The sequence below is a fragment of the Pistacia vera genome, unplaced genomic scaffold, assembly GCF_008641045.1.
Source record: "Pistacia vera cultivar Batoury unplaced genomic scaffold, PisVer_v2 Contig1103, whole genome shotgun sequence".
In the NCBI taxonomy this organism is placed as follows: domain Eukaryota; kingdom Viridiplantae; phylum Streptophyta; class Magnoliopsida; order Sapindales; family Anacardiaceae; genus Pistacia; species Pistacia vera.
The window spans coordinates 179,233-203,048 of record NW_022195142.1 but is presented as its reverse complement, the minus strand read 5'-3'; the positions used below and the strand labels follow the sequence as shown (position 1 = coordinate 203,048).

Here is a 23,816-nt window from a genome sequence, read left to right as displayed (position 1 = left end):
ACTCTCAACTGAACTATTTATACACAGGATGGAAGCAAGTCCAGTAGACTTAAAATTGAAACCCTAGACGGGTCACTGAAGCAGAAGTTTCAAGATCTGGTTTTTTTTTTTTTTTTTTCTGTTTTTGATTGTTAAATGTTTCTTTAAATGCTCCGTTTGGTTCAAATTTGAGCTCAGTTTTCTCATTTTTAATGTACTTTTTTTCTTCCTTTTTTGGTGGGTGCTGGTGCCGTGGTGGTGGGTTGAGGCCTTCATAATCCCAAATAAGCTGAGTGTTAGTGCTTATTTGATTCATGGGAGGCCAAGAGTAAATCTGGAAGTTTCGCTGATAATGCCTTTTTTCTATTCTCGCTTGAAGGCATTCATTAGTAACTTTACCATACAATATACAACATAAATATGGGTATTCCGTTGAGTTTGCAAAGCCAGATTTCTTTCTTCGTAGCTTCCCTTCGATTCTTGAAAGTCACCGCCATTACCAGGTTTAATCTTCTGCGTTTACAGAGGTTAATATTACAGGTGATGAAAGGGTGTTTCTTTTAACTTCCATGAATCCCCATTAAATGCGGCATGAGCAATCGATTGCTTGAACTTCATTGTTCTAATTTTAAGAATGTTTTTAGTCAACTGATCTTGATTAGTAAATCTGATGATTTCGAAACTGGAAACTTCAACACTAGAAGTTGTAAAAGCCAACCACAAATATGACCACTAATGTTATTTTAAGTTTATTAGAATTGGTAAATTTTTTCCAGGAGTTTAGTATCAGCGTTCTATAAAGTTGGTTGAATTTTGGGTGCCTGGACAAAACTTAAATAAGAGTTACCAATCATTAACCGAGGGTTGTTAAGAGAGATGGTCATGGGTGGCCGGACGGGACGATAAAGATTGTTGAGAGTATTAGCCTATTACGTCTTGAATTCAATTCCTTTCAACTGTTAATAGGGATGGTCGATAAGGTTTACAGTTTACCTAATCGTTGTTAACTTTAATAGGGATGGTCGATAAGGTTTACAGTTTACCTAATCGTTGTTAACTTTAAAATCTCGAAAGATTAATTGAGATATACCTAAATTGGTTCGAATAAAGAAATAAGAAAAATCATTCAATCCCACCTATGAAAAATAAGGAAAATCAATCTGGGTGGTTTTAAAATTTGGGGTAATTTTGAAGTTGTAATTACTATTTAATCGACCCAGAAACAGNTTAACTTTCTCTTAAATTTTTACTAATTTTTGGGATTAATTTTAAGTGCCAACAATATCATACCAAGTTGTATATATGAGGTAACAAAAGTGGGAAATTTATTAAAAATAAAAGAAAGAAAGAAAAATTCATGCTTATACAAACTATTTTTTTTTTTTTTTAATGATCAGGGGTTTTCGAACCAACGTACGTGCATCTCAACTAATCCTTTGGGACCCTACAATTACCAGTCAGGTAAGAGCTTTAGTGGCTACCGCTATTAGCAACTGAAGAGGGACTCGAACTCAAGACTCTCTTGAGTAATACACCCAAGAGTTCCTATCAAACCACTCGATCACCCAAAGGTAGTAATCCATACAAACCGATGTGTTTAAATGTGATAGGATGATTTTAAATTAGGGATAAACTTAACAAATTAGAGGAGACGATGTGTCAAACATATAAGGTTGTCATATCAGTTTATAGGGAATAGTTTATATAATTCAATAAGGTTTTGCTTACAACTTAATCATACAAAATGACAAAATTTGTACAAAACTTATGTAAATGACTACTCTATCATTTGTTTTTTGTCCGTAATTGTAAGCATAACATTGCTTTTTTTTTAGATATAGGATTTGTTCATGAACCCTAATAAGTATTTATTGCACGAAACAAAAGGGTCGTATTCCAATTACTGTGGACAAATCAAAGGTGAAAATGGAATTTAAATTATGAATTTTACATATCACAATCCTAGATTTTATTAATAATTATTAATTAGAATATGAGCAACCATATCAAGACGAATATGGTATTTTTTGGTCAAGGTCTTCCTCTTATCCCACATGCACACGTCCTAAAATCATATAAGAAAGAATAGTGAAATTAATTACGAATTCTCATCAAGTTTTCTATTCTAAGGATTCACAAATTTAAAACAACATATATTTTCCCCAAAAAAAGGTTAAAATAGGTTAAAATATTTTGGTCCCTGGGGTATAATTAGGTAAAAAAGAATCTTAAAGTAATACTTAGGTCCTTGATAATTAGGAATGGGCACAACCCGGGGACCCCTGTCTCCAGCCCCAGCCCGAAAGCCCAAGGGGATTCCTCGATCCCAGCCCGAAGCCCGTTCGGGAAATTCAGGGAATCCCCGAAAAAAGCCCGCTCCCCGTTTGGGGGTTTTTGTCTTTTTGTATCCTTATTAGTTTTATTATCTTTTTCTCCAAATTATATATACCAACCAATAAAAAAATTAAATATATAATATACATATTAAACATAAAGATCATATCATCAAAAAAGAAATTAAATCTATAATGTATATATTAAATATAAAAACCATCATACTAAATTGATAATATATTACAATATGTGATAGATCTATAATCAAAAGATTCAAAACATAAGATGCCAAAAAGACCCACCCCACAATCCACATCAGTACTTCAGTAGATTCAATACATTATAGTATCAACTATCAAGAATCAACAACCAACAGACAGCACCTAACATTCCATTTCCATGTGCAGCCCACAAGCAACCTGTAGACAAATTTTAGATTATTACAAACCTAAAAAAAAAAATCTAAACCATATTAAATTGCATACAATTAAAATATGGAGAAATTAATAAACCTGTCACATATGAAATCCAAAACTTTTCAAAGTATCCATATCATCAAAATTATTTCACTTCAATTTCCTCCTAAACAAGTGAAAAATATAAATTAGATGATATTTAAGTAACATGTACACAAATTTTAACTATCATACAAATGATTAAAGAAGAGGAAAGAAAAAGAATATATTACAAAATACAAATCTATAATACCTGATCATCTGCATCACTGTCATCATAAATTGATGAACCATATCCTAGCCCCAGGCCTAACATAACAATGAAAATAAACATTAACAACTAGCATATGTTAATAGGTTTTTTCAATTTTTAATGTAGAAGAAACAAAAATTTCTTTTTCTTTACCTTTGATGTCAGCCCATTTCCAATTCCTTAAACACATCAATGTCTCTATTGTATCAGAATGAAGCCTATTACGATGTGGACTCACCATGTTGCCAACAATGCTAAATGCAAACTCAGAAGCAACGGTGGACACCAGAACATCTAGGATATCTCAAGCAATCCTTTGTAGGATAGGATATTTGGACCCAAATGTCCTCCACCAAGTCAATAAATCAAAGCCTGGAGTTCTAGGAATAATTTTTTCCTCTAAGTAAGAATCCAACTCAGACTTTTCTTGGCCAATACTAGATTCTTCCCGCAAAAATTTATCTAAACTAGCCATTACCCCCATCTTTTCAAAATCAGCCTGAGAAGAGCTACTAGAGGATACAATGAAACTATAAGATTGATGTGTTTGGTAGCCTCGGTGGTTACTCTGATGCTGAACATACAAATCATTACATAATCTTCGGATCCTCATAATCTCATCTACACCATCCTCTCAATAGAGCAAAGGAAAAAAGAAATCTAACAACTTCGTTTTAAACCTAGGGTCTAAAATCATTGCAATCCCCATGACACCATGAATCACACTCCAATATTTTTTTAACTTTTCATCCATCTGAGTTGCCATCTTCCTCACCAAATCATCCTCATATGTTAGCATTTTAGTCACATGAAGTCTAATTTCACAAATCTTTGGAAAATAAGAATTGGCAGTGAGTTTTTCTTTTGCAAAGAATACAAGTGTGGTATCATAAAATATTTCTAGCTTCTCACTGATATTTTCTGCAAACTTCCATTCTTCATCACTTGGTTAACATCTATAATTTGGATCTTGAAACTTTAAATGCCTAAATACCCCTTTATAAATTAAAGTTGTTTGAAGCATCAAATATGTTGAACTCCAACATGTCTTACAATCAAGACCTAGCTTCTTTGTGCTTGGAATGCCTGCATGATGTGCCATTTCCACAAATTTTTGCTCCTTTTTAGGCGATGTTGTCCAATAGGAAACAGTTTCACGGATTTTGGATATTAGAATAATCCATCCTAGACAGCTAAATTGAGAATATGCGCACAACAACGCATATGAAAAAATTCGCCATGTAACATAAGGGCGGAACATTGAAGCTCACCTAAAATATCTTGAACAACTGCATCATTGGTGGAGCAATTGTCAACCGTCAATGCAGACAAGTTTGAATCAATGCTCCACTCATAAAAGCAGTCCATCAACGCCGTAGAAAGCACATCTATAGTATGTGGGCAACGCACATGTACAAACGTACAATATAAATTGTAAATAATTAATATTTTAATTTATCTTAAAAATTTACAAAGAAATAAAAATAATGAAACATAAAAATTAAAAAACATAATACCTTAAAAGTTGATTATGCAATACCCAATTACCATCGATAAAGTCCGCTGTGATAGTCATATATCCTTTGTTCTGGTTGCTGGCAGTCCACAAATCAGTAGTGATGGCAACTCTACTCCAGTTCTTGCTTAACATTTTCATGGACTTCTCCTTCTCAACTTCATACATCTTCATAATGTCCCTCTTAATAGTTCTCCTAGAGACAATATTGAAGGAGGGTGAAATAGTGTTGTAGAATTTTCTAAACCCTAAATTGTCAACCATGCTCAACGGATATATACTCATGAAGAATAATCATATTAGCAAGATCATCTCTCCCTGCATGTTGATCTAAATGGTAATTGCTTAATGTCTTTATGGAATCTTGTTTTTGCATCCCCGCAAGCATCATTTGTGATACATCTTGATTCTTTTGCCTTGCACAAATTTTATAATGATCGTGCAAATGCCTTGTTCCATTTTTAGAACCACCAACGAGTTGCCGATGACAGTAATTACACTCTGCCTTTTCCTTCCCATCAACTAAGACTTTTTTGAAATGTTGCCATACAACTTACCTAGGCATGCCAGTTCCAATGACATAAGTTTCCTCTAAGGGAAGCGGGGGAAGGATTGAACTAGGGGTATTGGTCGTGATTGGTATGCTAGTTCCCTGAGCTGGAGATTATTCTTCGTCATTCCCATCGGGTGGAATATTCATGTGGGAACTCGCAATAGATACTTTTTTGGATGCTTCAGAAGATCGGTTCACATCCTCTTCTAAACCCCTTCTTTTGGTCGATGTTGACATTGTGTAATGTAACCTATTAATAACCTGTAGATAACACCCACAAAAGAATAAACATGTTAAAAATAACTACAAAAAAACCCCTATAGCCATTTACACATTTGTTAAAAAAAAAAAAAAAAAATTGCAATTGCAAAAACAAAAAAATAAACATGTTAAAACAAGTGCGAATTGTAGTGCAATTTACACTTTGCACATGCAAACTGCACAACAGATGCAAAAGCAAACTGCTATGCGGTTTGCTTAGCAATGTGTATTACAGTTCGTGCTTTGCACAAGCAAACTACAGTGCAATTTGCACTTTGCCAGATGAAAAAGCAAACTGCAGTGCAGGTGCAAACATAAACTGCACTGCAATTTGCTTGTGCGAACTCCACTGCAGTTTGCACTTTGCACACTACACAGCAGGTGCAAACATAAACTGCAATTACTAAATTTTCAAGCACATAAAATCTTTAATCACATCACATGAACCAATCTAGACCCTTAAACCCCACATAAAATCTTTAATCATAACTCAATTAATCTAAACCCTTAAACCCCACACAAAATCTTCCAGTATAACTACAGTGCATAACTCAATCAAACAATCTAAATGACACATAAAATCTTCACTCAGACGAACCAAAACTGATGAAAGCCTGAAACTTTAAAGGAAAACAAACCTATTTTTCTTGAATCTTGAGTTCTTAACGCAAAGGGCATGGAGAAAGAAGAGGTGAAGAGATGACGAGTCACCGATGAAATGTGGAGGCCGGAATCGGCGAAGAGGCGGTGATATTCTGATATTCAGGATTTCCAGTAAAGGTTTGACGATGAAGAGAAGAGGCACACCAGGTAGCAACTATTTTCAAGATTGGGTATTTAGGGTTTCACTTTCAAACTTTGATTACTTGGTCCCTCGTGAGTTGAATGGATTTGGGCATAATTTGTGTTTATAAAGGAAGGGCAAAATTTTTATTATGAAAACATAACAAGGGAAAATGGTAATTATGTAATGAAAAGATGGAATTGAAAATTTGAAATGCATTGAAAACGAAGGACAAGGTCCTGATCCATACTCCCACAAGGTGTCAAGGACTTTATTTATAAATTATAATGATTAAAAGGAATTATAATGATTTATACATTTATTATAATCAATAGAGAATCTAAAAATTTATGTTAGGGTATGCCAAAATAAGAACTAATTACACATTAATATTTTTTTTTAATTAACAATTCTGTTAGGGTAGGCCAAAATCCAGAAATTATACATATTAGTATTTTTTTGTTAAAATGCCCACCCTCAACAAGTGTTGGATCCGCCCTTGATTAATAATTATAATGAATCCAAATATCAAAATAATAATTATAATACATTATACATATATATAAATATATTATATATTAATAGTATAATATTATGTATTATTAAGTAATAAGTATTAACATATATAATGTCTCTTTAATATATAATGTATTATATATGATACATTATACATATATATTATAATAAATTTTAAATAAATAACTACCATATATATCATAATAAATTTTAAATAAATAACTATCACAATATAACAAAGACAATTAGATAATAGAATTGAAATAATAATTCAATGAGGGATAAAAAATATATATATAATGATTTATTGATTCATTATAATCAATCAAAACAACAAATAATATATTACATAATATATTACATATATATTATGTATTAACGTAAGACTATAGATAATAGCATATTATGTATAAATTATAATGTACAACATATATATGTTATATACATTATACTTATATAGTATATACCATATATAATATACAATATATAATATATAATGTCAAATGTATATCATATATAATGTATAATAAATAATGTCGAATGTATAACTTTTGTTTCATAGCATTATATATATATCAATGTTTTAAAACCCAACCTGGGGTGAAACCCGACAAATTTTTCGGGTCCCGAGTTGACCTGTTTAACCAGTTTGACCAGCGATAAAAAATTTTAAAACTCAACAAATACACCCCTAAAAATTACTTTCAAGTCCCTACATGTTTGAACTTTCTCAAACACAACCCAACTGAAAATCGACCGACGACTGATCGGCAGCAGCGACTCCCCAGATGCAACCCTAATCTTCCCCTGAGCCCATTTCCATTAAAATCTACCCAAGATCTGGTCGAAATAGGTTCGATTTCGGCCAGATCTCACCGACGTCGGCGTGGATATTCCAGGCCAGATCTCATCCACGCCGGCGCCTACAAACCTCCCCATCACCCAGGAATTACTCCCTTATTCCTCCCGACCAAAACCCACTTCACCCCACCCCCGTTAGCCTAGCCAATCGCCGGAAAAATCTCATTGTTGCCGCTGCCAAGTTTCTTCGATTTCTGATCGATTTACTCACCAGAAATCAACGACGCCACCACCATTGTATTCACCGGACCTTAGTCTTCAAAAGCCCTAACCCTCCGGCCGTCGATTGTTCACCGATCATCCTCCCAAATCTTAGGGTTTGGGGGTGAATCAAAAAAGTTAAACCCGACCCGTTGAAGCTGTCGGGTCCCGGTTCAACCGGCTGGGCCGGGCCGAGTTTTAAAACAATGATATATATATATATATATATTACAAATATTTATAATGATTTATTATATTTAATCTAGTTTTATTTATTACCTATTTGTATATAGTTTCATAAAATACTTACACAATTATAATTTGTCATTGTATAATGTATAATTTATTTTCAATTATTAAAATTATTATAGGTATATATGATTTATTTTCAATTATTAAAATTAATATTGATATATATATATAATATACGGGCCGAGGCAAAACCTATCCCGGCCCGTCCCCGAATTTCAGGGCTAATCTTGGGTCTGATCCCAACCCAAAGCCCAAATAATTCGGGAAAAATCTACCTCGTTCGGGGCGGGGCGGGGCTTTGTGCCCATCCCTAGCAATGACTGCTTAATTCACCTGCTAGAGTTATATAACTACTACAGTTCTTAGGATATAAATGTCAATAATTTTTTAATAAGTTTTTTTCTTTTTCTANTATTAAATGTTTGAGAACAGATCGAGGAGGAGAGTTCACATCACTTGAGTTTAATGAGTTTTGTACAAAACATGGTATCAAGAGGCAATTGACTGCAGCATATCCTCCACAATAGAACGGAGTAGCGGAACGAAAGAATCGAACTGTGATGAACATGGTTCGATGATGCTCGCTGAAAGAAAGATGCCAAAGACTTTCTGGCCGGAGGCAATGAATTGGACAATACATGTTTTGAATAGGAGTCCTACATTGGCCGTGAAGAATCAAACGCCCGAAGAAGCCTGGAGTAGAAGCAGACCCTCAGTTGAGCGCTTTAGAGTTTTTGGATGTGTGGCGTATGTGCATGTTCCTGATGTGAGAAGGAAAAAGCTAGATGCAAAGAGCCTTGCTTGTGTGTTATTGGGAATTAGTGAAGAGTCTACGACATATAGGCTCTATGACCTTGTTGAAAGAAAGGTTGTAGTTAGTAAGGATGTAGTATTTGAGGAAGATAAGTCTTGGAGCTGGGATAAGAGTTATGAAGAGCACATAATGATTGATTTGGAATGGGATGATAATACAACAGCAAACGCAGAGAGTGAGGAAGCAGTGAATGGAGAAGAAGAAGAAATTCTTGAACCAGTTAGTAGTCCTCAAAATGATGAATATGATGGAAGAAACAGAGGGCCTCCCAGGTGGATGAGCGATTATGTAACTGGAGAAGGACTTTCGGAGGAAGACGAGGCAAATGTTAATTCAGCTCTATTTGCTTCAATAGATCCAGTGTGTTTTGAAGAAGCAGTAAAGCATGACAAATGGAGGACAGCTATGGACACAGAGATACAAGCTATAGAGAGAAACAACACATGGGAACTTATTGATCTTCCCAAGGGTGTAAAGAAGATTGGAGTGAAGTGGGTTTATAAAACTAAACTCAAAGAAAACGGTGAAGTGGATAAATTGAAGGCTCGTTTGGTGGCAAAAGGGTATGTGCAACGACAAGGGATAGACTACACCGAAGTATTTGCACCAGTTGCAAGAATGGACATAGTAAGAATGGTTGTGGCTCTAGCGGCACAAAAAGGGTGGACTCTCTATCAACTTGATGTCAAATTTGCCTTCTTGCATGGAGAACTCAACGAAGAAGTGTTTGTGGAGCAACCAAAGGGTTATGAACTAAAGAACAGCCCCCAGAAAGTCTACAAGTTGAAGAAAGCCTTATATGGGTTGAAACAAGCTCCACGAGCTTGGTTCAGCCGTATTGAAGCACATTTCTTAAGTGAAGGGTTCGAGAAGTGTTATAGTGAGCATACGTTATTCATTAAACGACTAAGGGAGGTAAGATTCTCATTGTCAGTTTATATGTTGATGACTTAATATTTACTGGCAATGATGAATTGATGTTTAGCGAATTTAAAAGCTCCATGTTGAGGGAATTTGATATGACTGGTTTGGGAAAGATGAGATTTTTTCTAGGCATAGAAGTTTTACAGAGGTCTGATGGGATTTATATTTGTCAAAAGAAATATGCTTTAGAGGTCTTGAAGAGGTTTAAGATGGAAAATAGCAACTCGGTTCATAATCCTATTGTTCCAGGTTGTAAGCTTTTCAAAGATGAANGACATTATATATTATACATTATATATGGTATATATTTGATATTATACATTATATATTATATATTAGTATGATGATTTTTATATTTAATATGTACATTATAGATTTAATTTCTTTTTTGATGATATGATCTTTACGTTTAATATATATATTATATATTTAATTTTTTTTTGTTGGTATATATAATTTGGAGAAAAGAATAATAAAACTAAGGATACAAAAATACAAAAAACCCCCAAACGGGGAATCCCCGAATTCCCCGTTTGGGGAACGGGCTTTTTTCGAGGATTCCCTAAATTCCTCGAACAGGCTTTAGGCCGGGATCGGGGAATCCTCTTGGGCTTTCGGGTTGAGGCCGGAGACAGGAGTTCCCAGCCCCGCCCTGCCATGTGCCCATCCCTAACTGTCTATAGATTGAGCAATTTTTAATTTTTAATTTTTTTTTTTTTTTTGTGGCATTTGCAGCAGCTGTTTCTGAAGATTTTTTGGTGATGATCTTTTGGTGATTGTGATGAGCATACGGAAATATGAATTCTTGTAGAGATAGAAGAGATTGCTTTTGCAAATATAAGTGGAAAGTTGTGCAGATAGCGATCTTCAATTGTATGTATTGAATTGTGTTGAGTATATATAACTTATTCATTTAAAAAAAAAAAAAAAAGATAACTATATAAGGATAGAAAATATTACAATAATGATGCAATCTCTACAATAAAAGAAATAAAATAATATCTAAAATATAATAGGAATAAGAATAATATAACATATTCTCATTCCATGTTTACATGTCAATTTTTTTTTTTTAAAGAAGTATTCTTTAGTCCTATGGATATATATGTGTTTGTTCAATTATCTAATATCATTATAAAAAAACTGGTATTTAGGGATACGTTAGAACAGAATCAAAGAACACAATTTCGCGTTCCAAGTCATATTTTTCGACGTTCATGATCTTATATATTGTCAATATAAATAAATATAACAAAGTAATATTAAGAGAGATGAGAGGTACCATACCATCAAGAGCAAAAGATAAAAGAGGAGGATCAAATTGGAGATTATACTAGAAGTCATTCAAATTTCAATTATGTGAAGCTCAGCTTATGAAGGAGAAGATATATAGTATCAAACTAAAGGCCAGGGTTGCTACTCATAAAAATCAGAAAATAAAAAAAATACATTAGAAAATAAGGTTATACATTGCTAATTACTTAAATTTCTACTAACTTAATTATAGTGGTTCTTTCTTTCTTTTTAATTAACTTGTATATAATTTGATTTGACGATATTATATGATTTCTATATCTCTATCATAAATTATTTTTTTGATTTCCCTGGTCTAAAAATTGATATATTGCATCTATCTAAATGAATTAATTTATATTCATTGTTTTGCGTTTCTTTTTGTTGAATTCGTGAATAAAAATTGATAAAATAGAATGTTGCAAAGTAAAAAAATGGGATTGCTTTTGTGTGGAAATGGAGGACAAAATGAGAGTTTTGGTTGCTTTTTAGAGAGATTCATAAGATATTGAATAGAAGTGGGTGATTTGAACTTTGATGAAGAACTGTTATCGTTGCACAGTAACCCGGCAACGTGTAACATTAAAAAATAGCGGCTTTTTTGTCTTTTCACATTAAAACTCGTCCAATCCACTTTTAAGAATATTTTCGTCATTATCCAATTTCTTATGGTCAAATCCGTAATTAAATATGTCATCACAATATTTAATATTAAAATAACGAAAGTTAATGTCCTAGGGGCATTTCTGTCATTTCAACAACTGGAATTGTGTTAGGGGCAGGATTTCACTAACGGCAAGTGGTATTTTGATAATTTCTGAAACCTGGGAGAGGAAAATGGAGTTTCACGATACTTGGGGCGGGAAAATAAACTCAGCCTGAAGAATAATATCACTTCTTTCATGTTGAATCTAATGTAATTCATGGTAAATTATTTGATCATCAATATATCAAAATTATGTATTGGGTATTTGAGATATTCCCAAGCTTTTTCAAAATCATCAAAACCCCTTTTATTTATTATATACCCCCTTAAATTAGTGAAAAATTCTCATCCCAGTAGGTTTTTAATAATTTTAAGAGGGTTTTTAATAGTTTTCGAAAAAAATAAAAAAAAAAAAAAATAAAACAAAACATAGATAATAAACTGATGTGATAGATAATACATCAGTTAAAAGTTTTTGATATTAAATTAAAAAACAGTCCATTCAACTTCAAGAGCTCTAAATTATTACACAATTTAGAAGTCTTTTAAGTTTAAACACTTTATATAATTGATATTTAATACAAAGTATACGTTTTATGCATTTTGAAAATAACACAATTTGAACCATTCAAATTGTTTACTATTATTATAGTTGTTATTTGTTTGGGCTTGTTGTCCACAGCATTTAGCATAAATACCCAATGAAAAGTTGCACTGTAATGTCTCATGTTACATACTGAATTTTAACAAATTGGTGTGTATCATTAACAAAACAAGTACAAGCTTTGACTCACTCTGGTTGAGAAAATTTAATACGATCGGACTTGTAATTAACCCATCTTCGAAACCATGGTACTGAAAATCTCAGCTTGGTATTTAGCATATTCTCTTTGTTTTTCTTTTAGCTCCTTGTAACCAAGTTTCACATCTCTGCAAGTTCAAAACAAATGAATTTGTAAATGAAACAAAATTAATCAATCTTGTTGTATAATTTTAACTGACAGAAGGAAAAGGCAATTACCTGTTATCGGGGTCGATGGCTAGAGCTCTTTTCATATCAGCCTCAGCCTTTTCTAGTTCTGATGTTTTCATGTAAGCTTGAGACCTTCGAAAGAGTGCTTTCACATTTGATGGATCGAGTTCTATGACCTGTCAACCACGTAAATGGAATAATGGATCAAGTCTTGAACGGATGGAAGGGAAGTGGGAGGGCGAAGGGGAGTTTACCTTTGTGCAGAGTCTTGAAGCTTCAGAGTGCTCTTCCAGTTTCAGTTTACAAGCTGCATTGTTTAAATAACATGATAGCCGCAATGCGTTTGCTATATGCTTCTCATCGTCGGTGAAAGAGTGATCAAACTCGATAAACTTTGCAGCCTGTGTTCAGAAGTTCAGCAAATGCTTCAGTTTAAAGAAGAAATCAACAGCAACATTCACTTTTTCACAATAATATCTCAGTTTAAAAGAATTATAACTAATTATGTGTCTCTTGCCTTCTCATATTTCTTGGAGGCACGCCAATATTTCCCAGCCCTAAACAGCAAATTTCCATCATGCTTCTTCCTTTCACAAGCTTCAATTTTTTCCTGAGTATCCATTTTCCAAAATGGCTTATCCTGTACATGGAGCAGAATCAGCAAGATGAGACAAAAGAAAATATGGCAATTTGTGCTGATCCCAAGATTTCATGATGCCAAGTTCATTTTCAATAGATGCAAGTATTAAGCAATAAGAGCAGAGTACCTTAGTGAAATCAATCAGCTGTACTTCATAATATAGTACTGAATTTGCAGAGACAACTTCTGAAACTTCATGGCTGCTCAAATACTCTCCGCCAACAGTCACCATGGCTTGTTCTCCCTTTTTCATGGTCATAATCGCTCTATCTAAGCCCTCGTTTATGTTCTCTGAAGACACAGAAAAGTTCCAAAGTTACATTAGCAGGAAATACAATCGTTCACTTCAATAAATTAATTCACATGAGAAATAGAAACAACCTTCTAGAGTTAAGAACTCAAAAGGTTCCTCTTCAGATCCCTTCCTCTCAAAAATTGTTCCATCTTCAAGTCTGGCAATGTATTTCACTAACAAAACATAAGCAAACACGAAACTCCGTTAGACAGTCCTTTACATTCAACTCAAGTTTGAATAATCTTTAAGATGTAAAGTGTGGATGCATTGTCTATCAGATGTCACCTTTCACCAAGGATCCTTCACTGGGGCGGTCAAAACCTTCACCAGCTTTTATTATCTTTTTGAAGACTTTTCCATCTCCCGTGACATTAATGATACTTTTCCACCATAAGAGCTCAAGTTGAATGGTCAAATTAGAGCTGGATGAAGTCCCATATCCATCTTCTGTGCAGCCATCTGAAAAATACAAACATTAATAACTTAACAAATGTTGAACTGATACAAAGGAGGAAATTCCAAATTTTAAGTGAAAATCCTTACTGCTTTGGATGGAACAAGTAACACCAACGACTTACAAGAGAACTTTACTGCGAGTTCTGCTTTCTCACCCTTTCTCATTGTCTTCACTGCCTTGCTTATTGCAGGACACAAATAACCTGATCTCATACCAAAAGAATAATAATAGTAATTAAAGATCTCAAAATGTTGCAAAATTATGTATAACTTGAAGAAATTTTAAGTAACTGAGCAAGCTCAACACACCATCACTTATGCGAAACCCCACACCTTCCTTAGATTCAGAGACAAGTGTTCCATTCTCGAGCCAAGCCTCATACTTAACTACAAGATGAAATTTCAATATGTCAACACAGAAATTAAACATTTGGGCCCATCACCGACCAGTAACGTCAGCTAGAATTTTCAAAACTTGACTCCATTTCCGGATTTCTAGATTAGAGCTCTTAACTTCACAGCCAAATGATCTCGACTCATCTTCCTGAGCCATTTTCTAATTCCATTGTAAACAGGCTTTAACATGTATCTATCTGCTGTCTTAAAACTTCAGCGTTTTCAACAGAGAAAGTAGAAGCATTACTTCATATCCTCACTGATCAACCCAGTGAGGTTTCATAAACTAGGCTAGTGCTCAGGCCAGTTCAATTTGTAATTATAGACGATGGTATCATAATTTCTGCTGTATGGATAAATCAATTACCCAAACTTTGGACTAGTTTAGTTCGTTTACACCATCGAAATTCACATCAAATAATGTCAGAAAAAAAAAAAAAAAAAAAAAAATGCTAAAGAGTCACGGTTGCTATTACCGAAAACTTCATCATTGTCTCTGGGAGTAGCCCATCCCTCACCCTCCTTGATAATTTTCTTCAATATTCCACCATCGCCCGTTATGTCTCTGATAGTGCTCCAAGATAGCAGCTCAATATCAAACACCATTGTTGAATTGGGAGGAATAAGTGGTGGAGAACCGGCTTCCCCATAGGCTAAGCTTGGCGGTATTATGAAGATTGCTCTTTCACCCTTCTTCATAGTTGCAACTCCCTCATCCCATCCTTTAATAACTTCATCTAAAATTCAAGTGTTAAACAAACATTTCAAATTCAAAATAGCAACATTTCAGGCAACAAGAAATGCAATAGAACTGCCTTAAATTTTAAAAAATTTCATCTCTAATTTTATTTCTGAAGGAAGTGGAAAATAAAACCATATTTTTCCAAATACCTTCATATATTCATTTACTTAAAAAAAAAAACATAATAAATTCATATGTAATTTCTCAATTCCATAATGAGTGTTAGAAAAGAAATTGGATAAGGAATGTGCAATGTAAATTAATTACCACAAAATGAAGGGGAGTTCCCCACTTACCTTGGCCTAATTTGAAACGAAAGGGAGTTTCTTTATCACGACTCGAATCCAAACATGCCCCGCCCTCAACGTGTCCACTGAAATGAACTGAAAAGCAAACTTTCAATTATAATTTAAATGATATTCTCAAATTTCAGTTATCCTCCTGATATTCGGCTTAAATATCGACAAGCTTCAAGGTTTAAAAAATAGTCAAAAACTTAGTTAAAAGAAGATAATTATTGATTCTTGGTGTTGAAACTCAGTTTCCTTTTTACTTGGCATCCAAACAGATAAATATTGGAAAGTGTAAATGAGATTTACTAAGAACCTTCTACTTCGTCCCCTGGAAATGGAGTCTGCCATGAAGTTCCACGTTTGAGAATTTGTTTTTTCAAGCCTTGGTTTCCAATTTCTCTCTCGAGTAATTCAAAATTTTTGGTTTTGGTTTCATTATTCAAGTGGGATTTCGAAGAAGAGATTGACATTGCCATAGAAATTGTATGGAGAGTGTTTCAGTTGAAGATAAGCCGTTGTTGGTTTCCCTCCTATTATACTTTCTGTTAAGATTTTTCTGTTGGGACACGACTATCGGACTAGGCCCGCCTCTAGCCCAATTCCTAAAACCCAATGGATTTATAAAGGACCCAATGTGCCCAATAATGAGGACGAGTCTGTGACCAAATACACAACCTAATTTCGGAATAAACCCTTGTCTATCCAATGTTTACCCAATGCATCCTTAAAGAACTTTTTATACGATTCAAACTCTTCATTATAAAGAGGTTATCCATAAAAACAAGACTCTCACAGATTCTTTATTCTTTAAATATAAAATAACGAATGAGTTTAACTCTCTACATTTAGAGAGTCAAATTTCACTCTTTAAAATAAAGAACATCATTGGAGATGTTTTTAGTTGCATTAAAGTGTCTTGAGTAATAGCCTTCAACCAAATGGAAAATAGGTTGTCCATGGAAAATAGGTTGTCCAGGGATACAACCGTAGTAACTTACCACAAAAACAACATAGGTAACAATAATACTAATAGATTAAGGAAATCCTATTTTTTAATAAATTTTATAATGACAAATTCATCCCTATATTAAATTATTAAAATAACTTTAATTTCCTATTATTTACAAATACTTTTGATACCTATTATTATCTCATAAACACTAGTTCCTTTCTATGCAATACAAATTATTTTTAGGACAAAAAGATAGTTTAATGGAAAAGAAGATTTGTAATACAATATATCATATTATAAGCAATACAAAATTGTAAGTTTTTAATTGCTACATATATGAATTTATTGTTATTTTTTCTTCAAAGTATTGGTAGCTATTTTAATTTATACATTTTTTTGTTCTTTAATTGTAGCATGTTATTGGGATTATTTGTAAATTTTAGAAATAACGATGTGGTGGTATATAATAAGTGAATTGAATGAAAGGTTAACTATTTTAGATGTTAGTTTAATTTTAATTTGGTTTTTGGAAATATTTTTTTTTATTTTTTTTTTTATAATACTTGTATCTAGAAATGGGCACGGGCTAGGTTGGGGCCGGGGCCGAGGACCCTTGTCTTTGGCCCCAAGGGGATTCCTCAAACCCGACCCATTCCCCGAATGGAGATTTAGGGGGAATCCCCGAACTCGCCCGCGGGGAATTTGGGGATTTTTATTATTTCATAGTTAATTTATTATTTTTTTGGTGTAACTTTTTCTTTTAAAAATATTGCAATGTATTTTTACTCTTTATTAACTATGAAAAGATTTGTATGATTATGATTTTAGATTTACTTTATTTATTTTTGGACCCAAATTTTTTATTTGCAAGAATATATATAACATATATATTAACATCTACATATATATTAGGTAATTATATAAATGCATAAATTGAAGCACAAAAACATAAATATCATTTCTTTAAAAAAATTAAATATATGTTCTTTTGTATGGAATCTTATCAATAGTCATCAACAAAATTAGAACATTATTGTACAATTCTCTCTTTATATATAATTATTTACTTATTTATTTATTTGGGCTATGACTTCTCTAAATTTGTACATTTTCATATTATCAATATATATTATATATAATGATAGAGTACATGTTTAGAATCTAATAATTGATATAAGTATATAACAATTAAAAATATGTTTTAACTTTTGACTTATACATCTTCACTTATGACTTATATAATTTATGTTAGGAAATAATATATTTTAATTTGCCACCCAAATATTTAAAAATACCTTGATAATTGATTCTAATTCCATGATTACAAGATTATCTCTTTATTTTAATTTATAATGAAAGATTTTTATTGATGGATTTCAAGATCTATAATTAACTTATTTTTAAGTCTTCATTATTAATTTACTTTTTTTAGATTCTCCTTATTTAAAAAATAAAAAACCTTAAAATTTATTTTTTCTTCTTGTCTCTCGGTCTACCGAGTAATATACTTTTTGAATTAAAATAGGAAAAAATAATTTTACTAATCATCCACAAAATTTTATATATATTCAGGCCGGGTCGGGCCGGACCGGGTTGGGGACGTGACCATCTCTGTCCCTGAGTTTGGGGAATGCCATTGGGTCTGGGCCCGTTCCATTCCTCGATTGATTCAGGGAATCTCTACCCTGTTCAGGGCGGGGAAAATGCCCATCCCTACTTGTATCTAATTTTATTTGGAACTCCATAGATTTGTGTGAAACTAACATGAAAAAAGTTAAGAAGAGAAGAAGAAGGTAAAGCTAATTTTGTAACATGATTATTTGTATAGTTTTATGGAAAATGATTTTTAGCCCCCACCATTTTGTCTTTTAGCCTTCATTGTCTACTTTAAGTGAGAATATAATTGTCTTAAAAAAATTAAAAGAAATTTACGTGAATCGGAATTCATAATTTCACAAATAAATTAATAAAACCCATAAAAGTTATCAAACTTTTTTTTAATGTTTCTCCAGAAATTAATTTTCAAATCTCATATCATTCTATACGTAAAGCAAACAAAATTACTGTTTGATCTTCTTTTGCAAAGTTCTCTGTTAGTTTCTCTCTTGTTCTTCATTTTTTTTTTTTTCCTTTCTAAGCTTTATATTTTGGAAATATGTTACAAGTTATATTGTTTAAATGGAAAACTAACTTATAACAAAACTTACAAGATATTTATGTTAGTTTTTAGAGTTGATAACCTTCTAAAAACATGCTTTTTTGGACAAGGGCGGACCCATGAATGAAACTTAGGGGGATCAAAGGTTAAAGTAACAATTAACATAAATAAAAATAAAAATAAACACAAATATTTGTATTAATAAATTTTTTATTAACTAATACATTTATAATTGTCCTCGACGAGATTTTATCTTTTGAAAATATTATATAATGACTTCATTATCAATACTATCAAATACATCATTCTCTATATACACAACTAAACTATCATTCAACCATTGATCACTCATTCTTTTTCGCAAACGATTCTTCACAACATTTATTGTTGAAAATGCTCTCTCTACACTAGCAATGGCAACCGGTAAAATCAATGCTAATTTTATCAACAGACAAACTAATGGAAACACTCTATCCTTCTTAGTTTCAACCATCACTCTTGCAAGTTCTCCAATCCCATTTAATTCTATAAATTTGACATTACAGCATACATCCAAAATGTAAATATCAAATTGAGAATCAAGTGCCATGAGTTCTAAGTAAGAAAAATATTTTGGATAAAGTTCAGCAAGACGCATCAATTTTTGCTTATGAGAAGCAACAAAATTTTCATTTGGATATAAGCATGCCAAACAAATAAGTAATTCAGTGTTTACCTCATTAAAATGATTAGTTTACACTTGAAGTTGCATATCTAGGACACTATAAAATATTTCAATGTGGTAATGATGCACGTTTATATACTTTTAGTCTTCCGTTGTGGTCGCCCTTGAATAAAAAAATTGTCATCCATATTTGGAATGTCAATGTCATGTTTGGCACAAAAAGAACAAACTTTGCTAAGTAAATTTTCTCATCCACTATCCCTCATCAATTGTAAAGCTTGCTTACATGCTTCAACCAAATTCATAGCATTTACCATATATTGATCTTTTCTTTGTAGTGCTTGAGAAAGTTCATTTGTAAAACTGAGTAAATCTTTCATCATAAATAGACTAAACACAAAATTAAATGATTGCATCAATTTCATATATTTCTTGCCCGAAATCTTTGCTTGGAGTTTATCCCATCTTTTATCCCAATTTCAAGAACATCGATAATGGATGAGAACAGCAAGATTATGCTCGTTAATGTACCATAATGCGAGCTCCAACACGTATCATTGGCATGTTTCAGATTTATCTCTTGATTGAGGCTCTTTCCACTTGAAAGTTCACCATTAGAAAGAGCTTCAATAACTTTACTAGCTTGCTTATTTCTAAGAATAGTGCAACATTGTGATGAATCACCAGCAATATTAACTATAATCGCCACAATATTAAGGAGATCATTAACATCATCTTGATTCTTTGCTAAAGCCACAAGAGCCACCTGGAGTTGATGGGCAAAACAATGAATATAATAAGCACATCTACTCTCTTTCAAAATCAGTGTCTTTAAACCATTAAATTCTCTTTGCATATTACTAGCTCCATCATAACCTTGTCCTCACAGTCAAGAAAAACTCAAACCATGCCTAGAAAAAAATTGTCAAGCGTCATCTTGAGTGAGAGAGCTGTAGTATTGGTAATGTGTTCAACACCTACAAAACACTCAACAATAAGTCCATTCTTATTAACATAACGCAAGACAATAGCCATTTGTTCCTTTGTAGAGTTGTCACAAGATTCATCAATCTATAGAGAGAATAATGAATCTCCTAAATCTCTAATGATAGCATTTACAATTTCACTTGTAGCCACACTTACAATGTATTTCTGAATCTTAGGTGATGTTAATTTGAGATTGTCAGGAGCATTCTTGAAAGCAACAACATAGACATCTTTATTATAATCAACAAGAAATCGTAGAAGCTCGAGAAAATTTCCTTGGTTGTTTGAATCATAGGATTCATCATGACCACGAAATGGGAGCCCTTGTCTTAGAAGATAACGAACACAGTCAGCTGTAGCATTTAAACGAGTTCGGAACTCAATTTGTGCTTTAGAAGAGTGTCTATCAAAAAATGTCTAAATGTGTTAGTCTTGATTCAATAATGATTTATACTTTCTTCGAGCTTAGTTATGAGCAGCTTTCCTAGCATGAACATTCAATCTTTATTTCTTTGTCCAATTTGAAAACCCTTGACCAACAAAGTGATCACCACCCCCTTTACCATCAACATCTAACCTAAAAAGATAGCAACAAAGACAAAATTTTGCGTCTTTCGCGATACTATATTCCAACCATTGGTCAAATTCATCAAACCAAGAAACAACAAATCCACCAAAATCTCTAAAAGGAAACTCATGGCCTTTAGGTTGACAAGGACCCCTTTTCAAATATACTTTTTGGATTTGATCTTGAATATTAGGATCATAATCTAAAATTCGGGGACATAAACCTGGATCCATGGGAAGATCTCGCAAATCAACATCCATATTTTTTCTTAAATCATCAATATTTTCCTCTTGTTGAGATGATGAGATTATTGTTGACTTCCTTTTGAAATATCTCTCTATATTATTTCAAAACAACAATATGTTATTACTTGATAAAAAAAATGCAACAAATAAATTATATGCTCAATATAAACTAAACTAACATTTATAATAATTTTAAACATAAAAGTTAAATAAATAAACTTAAATTGCAGTAAGAAATTAAAAAAGAGCTCAAAATCAATAGTATTTTACAAAAATGCTTGATCTTCAAGCCATTAAACCTATCGGTAAACTATACATAAATTCAACTAATTAGCCCCTTAATTTCAATTGTATATCATTGTTTAATCTCATATTTATGATATGAAGTTACAAATAGTTTGAATGACATAAATTTATTCTAATGTTATAAATCAAAATAACAAAAGAAATTTAATTCTAAAAGCTTTAATCTTTTTTTTTTTTTTTTTTTTTTGCTTCATCATTTTTTTTATAGTAAGATTAATTTTTCTTTATTCAGAGTTCTTGTCTTCTTGACACAAGAACAAGAAGTTAACGGCCCATTTTTTGCTCTTGCTTGGCAGCTCAATAAATTAAAATACACTTAGAAGATAAAAAGTAGCAGCCAACCAAGCACAAAACTATAGCAACAAGCCAACAACCTCACCATTTATGGAGAAAAAAAAAAAAAAATCTACAAGTGTTTGAATAAATATAGTGAAAGCCAATCAAAATTACCAATGAGCACAACACTATAAAGGACATTTTAGAGAACTTAAATGAAATTAATTAAACAAAACTCAATAATTGAATCAAGTAAAAAAAAAAAAAAAAAAAAAAAAAGAGGAAATCAAGAAATATTCGTTGCCATGTTTGGCTTATTATTTTTATCCCTATTCCCAATCCTATTCTCCGAATAATGTTTAGCACATTATTTCAGAAAAATTACCCTATTTTTTTAATTACTTTTAGACCCCATAAGGTTATTAATTTCATCAAATACACCCTAAAAAAAGTTTAAAAATTATCAAAAACAACCCCGCGACCCATACTTGCCAGATTCTGGCAACCACCATCGGTGGTAGCCGGAATCTGTACAACGTCCTACCTGATGACCATAAATGGCTGGAAGTTTACCGATCTGGCCTTTTTCGGCCAGATCCACCACTGATCTGCTCGGAAAAGGCCAGATCTGGCCGTGAACGACGGATAAAGAAATGGCCGTCGTTGACAACTCTTGGCCATCGTTGACCGAAAACGACGGCCAAAGATGGCTGTCGTTTTGGCATTTTTTGGCCGTCGACGGCCATGGCAGGCCTTAGATCTGGCCTTTTCCGGTCATATCCGTGGTGGATCTGGCCGGAAAAGGCCATAACGACGCGTTACGACATAGATTTGACCGGTCTGTGTCGTAACGCGATTTTTCGGCCAGATTCCAACGGTGGTGGCCGGAATGTGGCACTGCAGGTGGTGGGGGTATTTTTGTCATTTTACATGTTGGGGATATTTATTAAATTAGCAAACTTAGGGGGCTTTTTTTATAAATTTTTAAATTTTACCTCGTAATACTTCCATATTCAATTATCCAATACTATCCCCAAAATCCTATCCAAAATAATAAACCAAACGCACCCACTGTTAAAGAAGATTTTGAAAATAGTGACGATTTTTCAATTGAGTGGTGGGGCACATTGGGGTTGGGGAAGAGAAAAATACGGATAGGAGAGATAGAGTGGGGCACGCTGGGTAAGAGAAAAAGTTGGGATTTGGGAAAAAAGGGGAAACATATTATTAGAGAAAGTCAAAATTTTTAATTAATTTAATTTATTGTAATTTTGAATTTACTGTAATTATACAGTAAAAAATTGAAAAAATTGAAAAAATAAAAAATAAAACCCAAGTGTCACTTGACCCCACGTGACCCTATGTGGGTCCGCCCCTGTTCTAGGATATGTATAGGAGTTAAGAATCATGATTTATAATTGGGAGAACGGCTTACACATACCCAAAAGGTTTTGAAACGACAAATAGATACCTTCCGTCATGTTCTGTTAATGATTTCTGTTTATTAATAGTGAAAAGACTAAAATGCCCTTAAAAGTTTGAATTTTAGTTTTTTATAAATTTAAAAATTTCTAAAAAACCCCATAGGTTTACAAATTTAACTAAATAACCCAATATATAAAATTTTTGTAAAATAACAAAAACACCCCCGCCACCCGCAGTGCCAGATTCTGGCCACCACCGTCAGAATCTGGCCGGAAAGTTGCATTACGACACAACCCGTCGGATCTATGTCGTAACGCGGCGATCTGGCTTTTTCCGGCCAGATCCGTGGCTGATCTGGCCGGAAAAGGCCAGATCTACGGCTAGATCTGGCCGTCGACGCCGCAAAACTTCATCTGCGGCGTCGACGGCTAGATTTGGCTGTAGATCTGGCCTTTTCCGGCTAGATCAGCCACGGATCTAGTCGGGGCTGATCTAGCCGGAAAAGGCCAGATCTGGCTGCTGCTTCGACACCCAAATCTGGCCGAAAAAGGCAAGATCGGCACGTTACGACACAGATCCGACGGGTCTGTATCGTAACGCAGCTTTCCGGCCAGATTCCGGTGGTGGTGGCCAGAATCTGGCACTGCGGGTGGCGGGGGTGTTTTTGTTATTTTATAAAAATTTTATATATTGGGGTATTTAGTTAAATTTGTAAACCTAGGGGGTTTTTTAGAAATT

General features: G+C 33.2%; 2 protein-coding genes and 1 non-coding gene across 3 annotated transcripts; 1 reads left to right on the top strand and 2 right to left on the bottom strand.

The window, feature by feature from the left end:
- Window positions 1-256: 256 nt before the first annotated feature.
- LOC116139768 lies at window positions 257-387 on the top strand. The gene has a single exon (XR_004129509.1). It is a non-coding gene; the product is annotated as a small nucleolar RNA snoR83 (small nucleolar RNA).
- Window positions 388-12,331: 11,944 nt separating this feature from the next.
- LOC116139760 (70 kDa peptidyl-prolyl isomerase-like) lies at window positions 12,332-15,989 on the bottom strand. The gene is made up of 12 exons (XM_031425423.1): window positions 15,811-15,989; window positions 15,501-15,587; window positions 14,939-15,199; window positions 14,376-14,453; window positions 14,189-14,269; window positions 13,896-14,069; window positions 13,697-13,783; window positions 13,443-13,606; window positions 13,193-13,315; window positions 12,930-13,076; window positions 12,724-12,851; window positions 12,332-12,632 (listed from the first exon to the last, which is right to left on the bottom strand). Exons 1-12 carry the CDS (start codon window positions 15,971-15,973, stop codon window positions 12,533-12,535), a joined length of 1,593 nt encoding a protein of 530 aa, XP_031281283.1. The 5' UTR covers window positions 15,974-15,989; the 3' UTR covers window positions 12,332-12,532.
- Window positions 15,990-19,692: 3,703 nt separating this feature from the next.
- Window positions 19,693-21,086, bottom strand: LOC116139709. Its single transcript, XM_031425367.1, has 3 exons — window positions 20,788-21,086; window positions 20,415-20,661; window positions 19,693-20,037 (listed from the first exon to the last, which is right to left on the bottom strand). Exons 1-3 carry the CDS (start codon window positions 21,084-21,086, stop codon window positions 19,693-19,695), a joined length of 891 nt encoding a protein of 296 aa, XP_031281227.1.
- Between the last annotated feature and the right edge of the window lie 2,730 nt (window positions 21,087-23,816).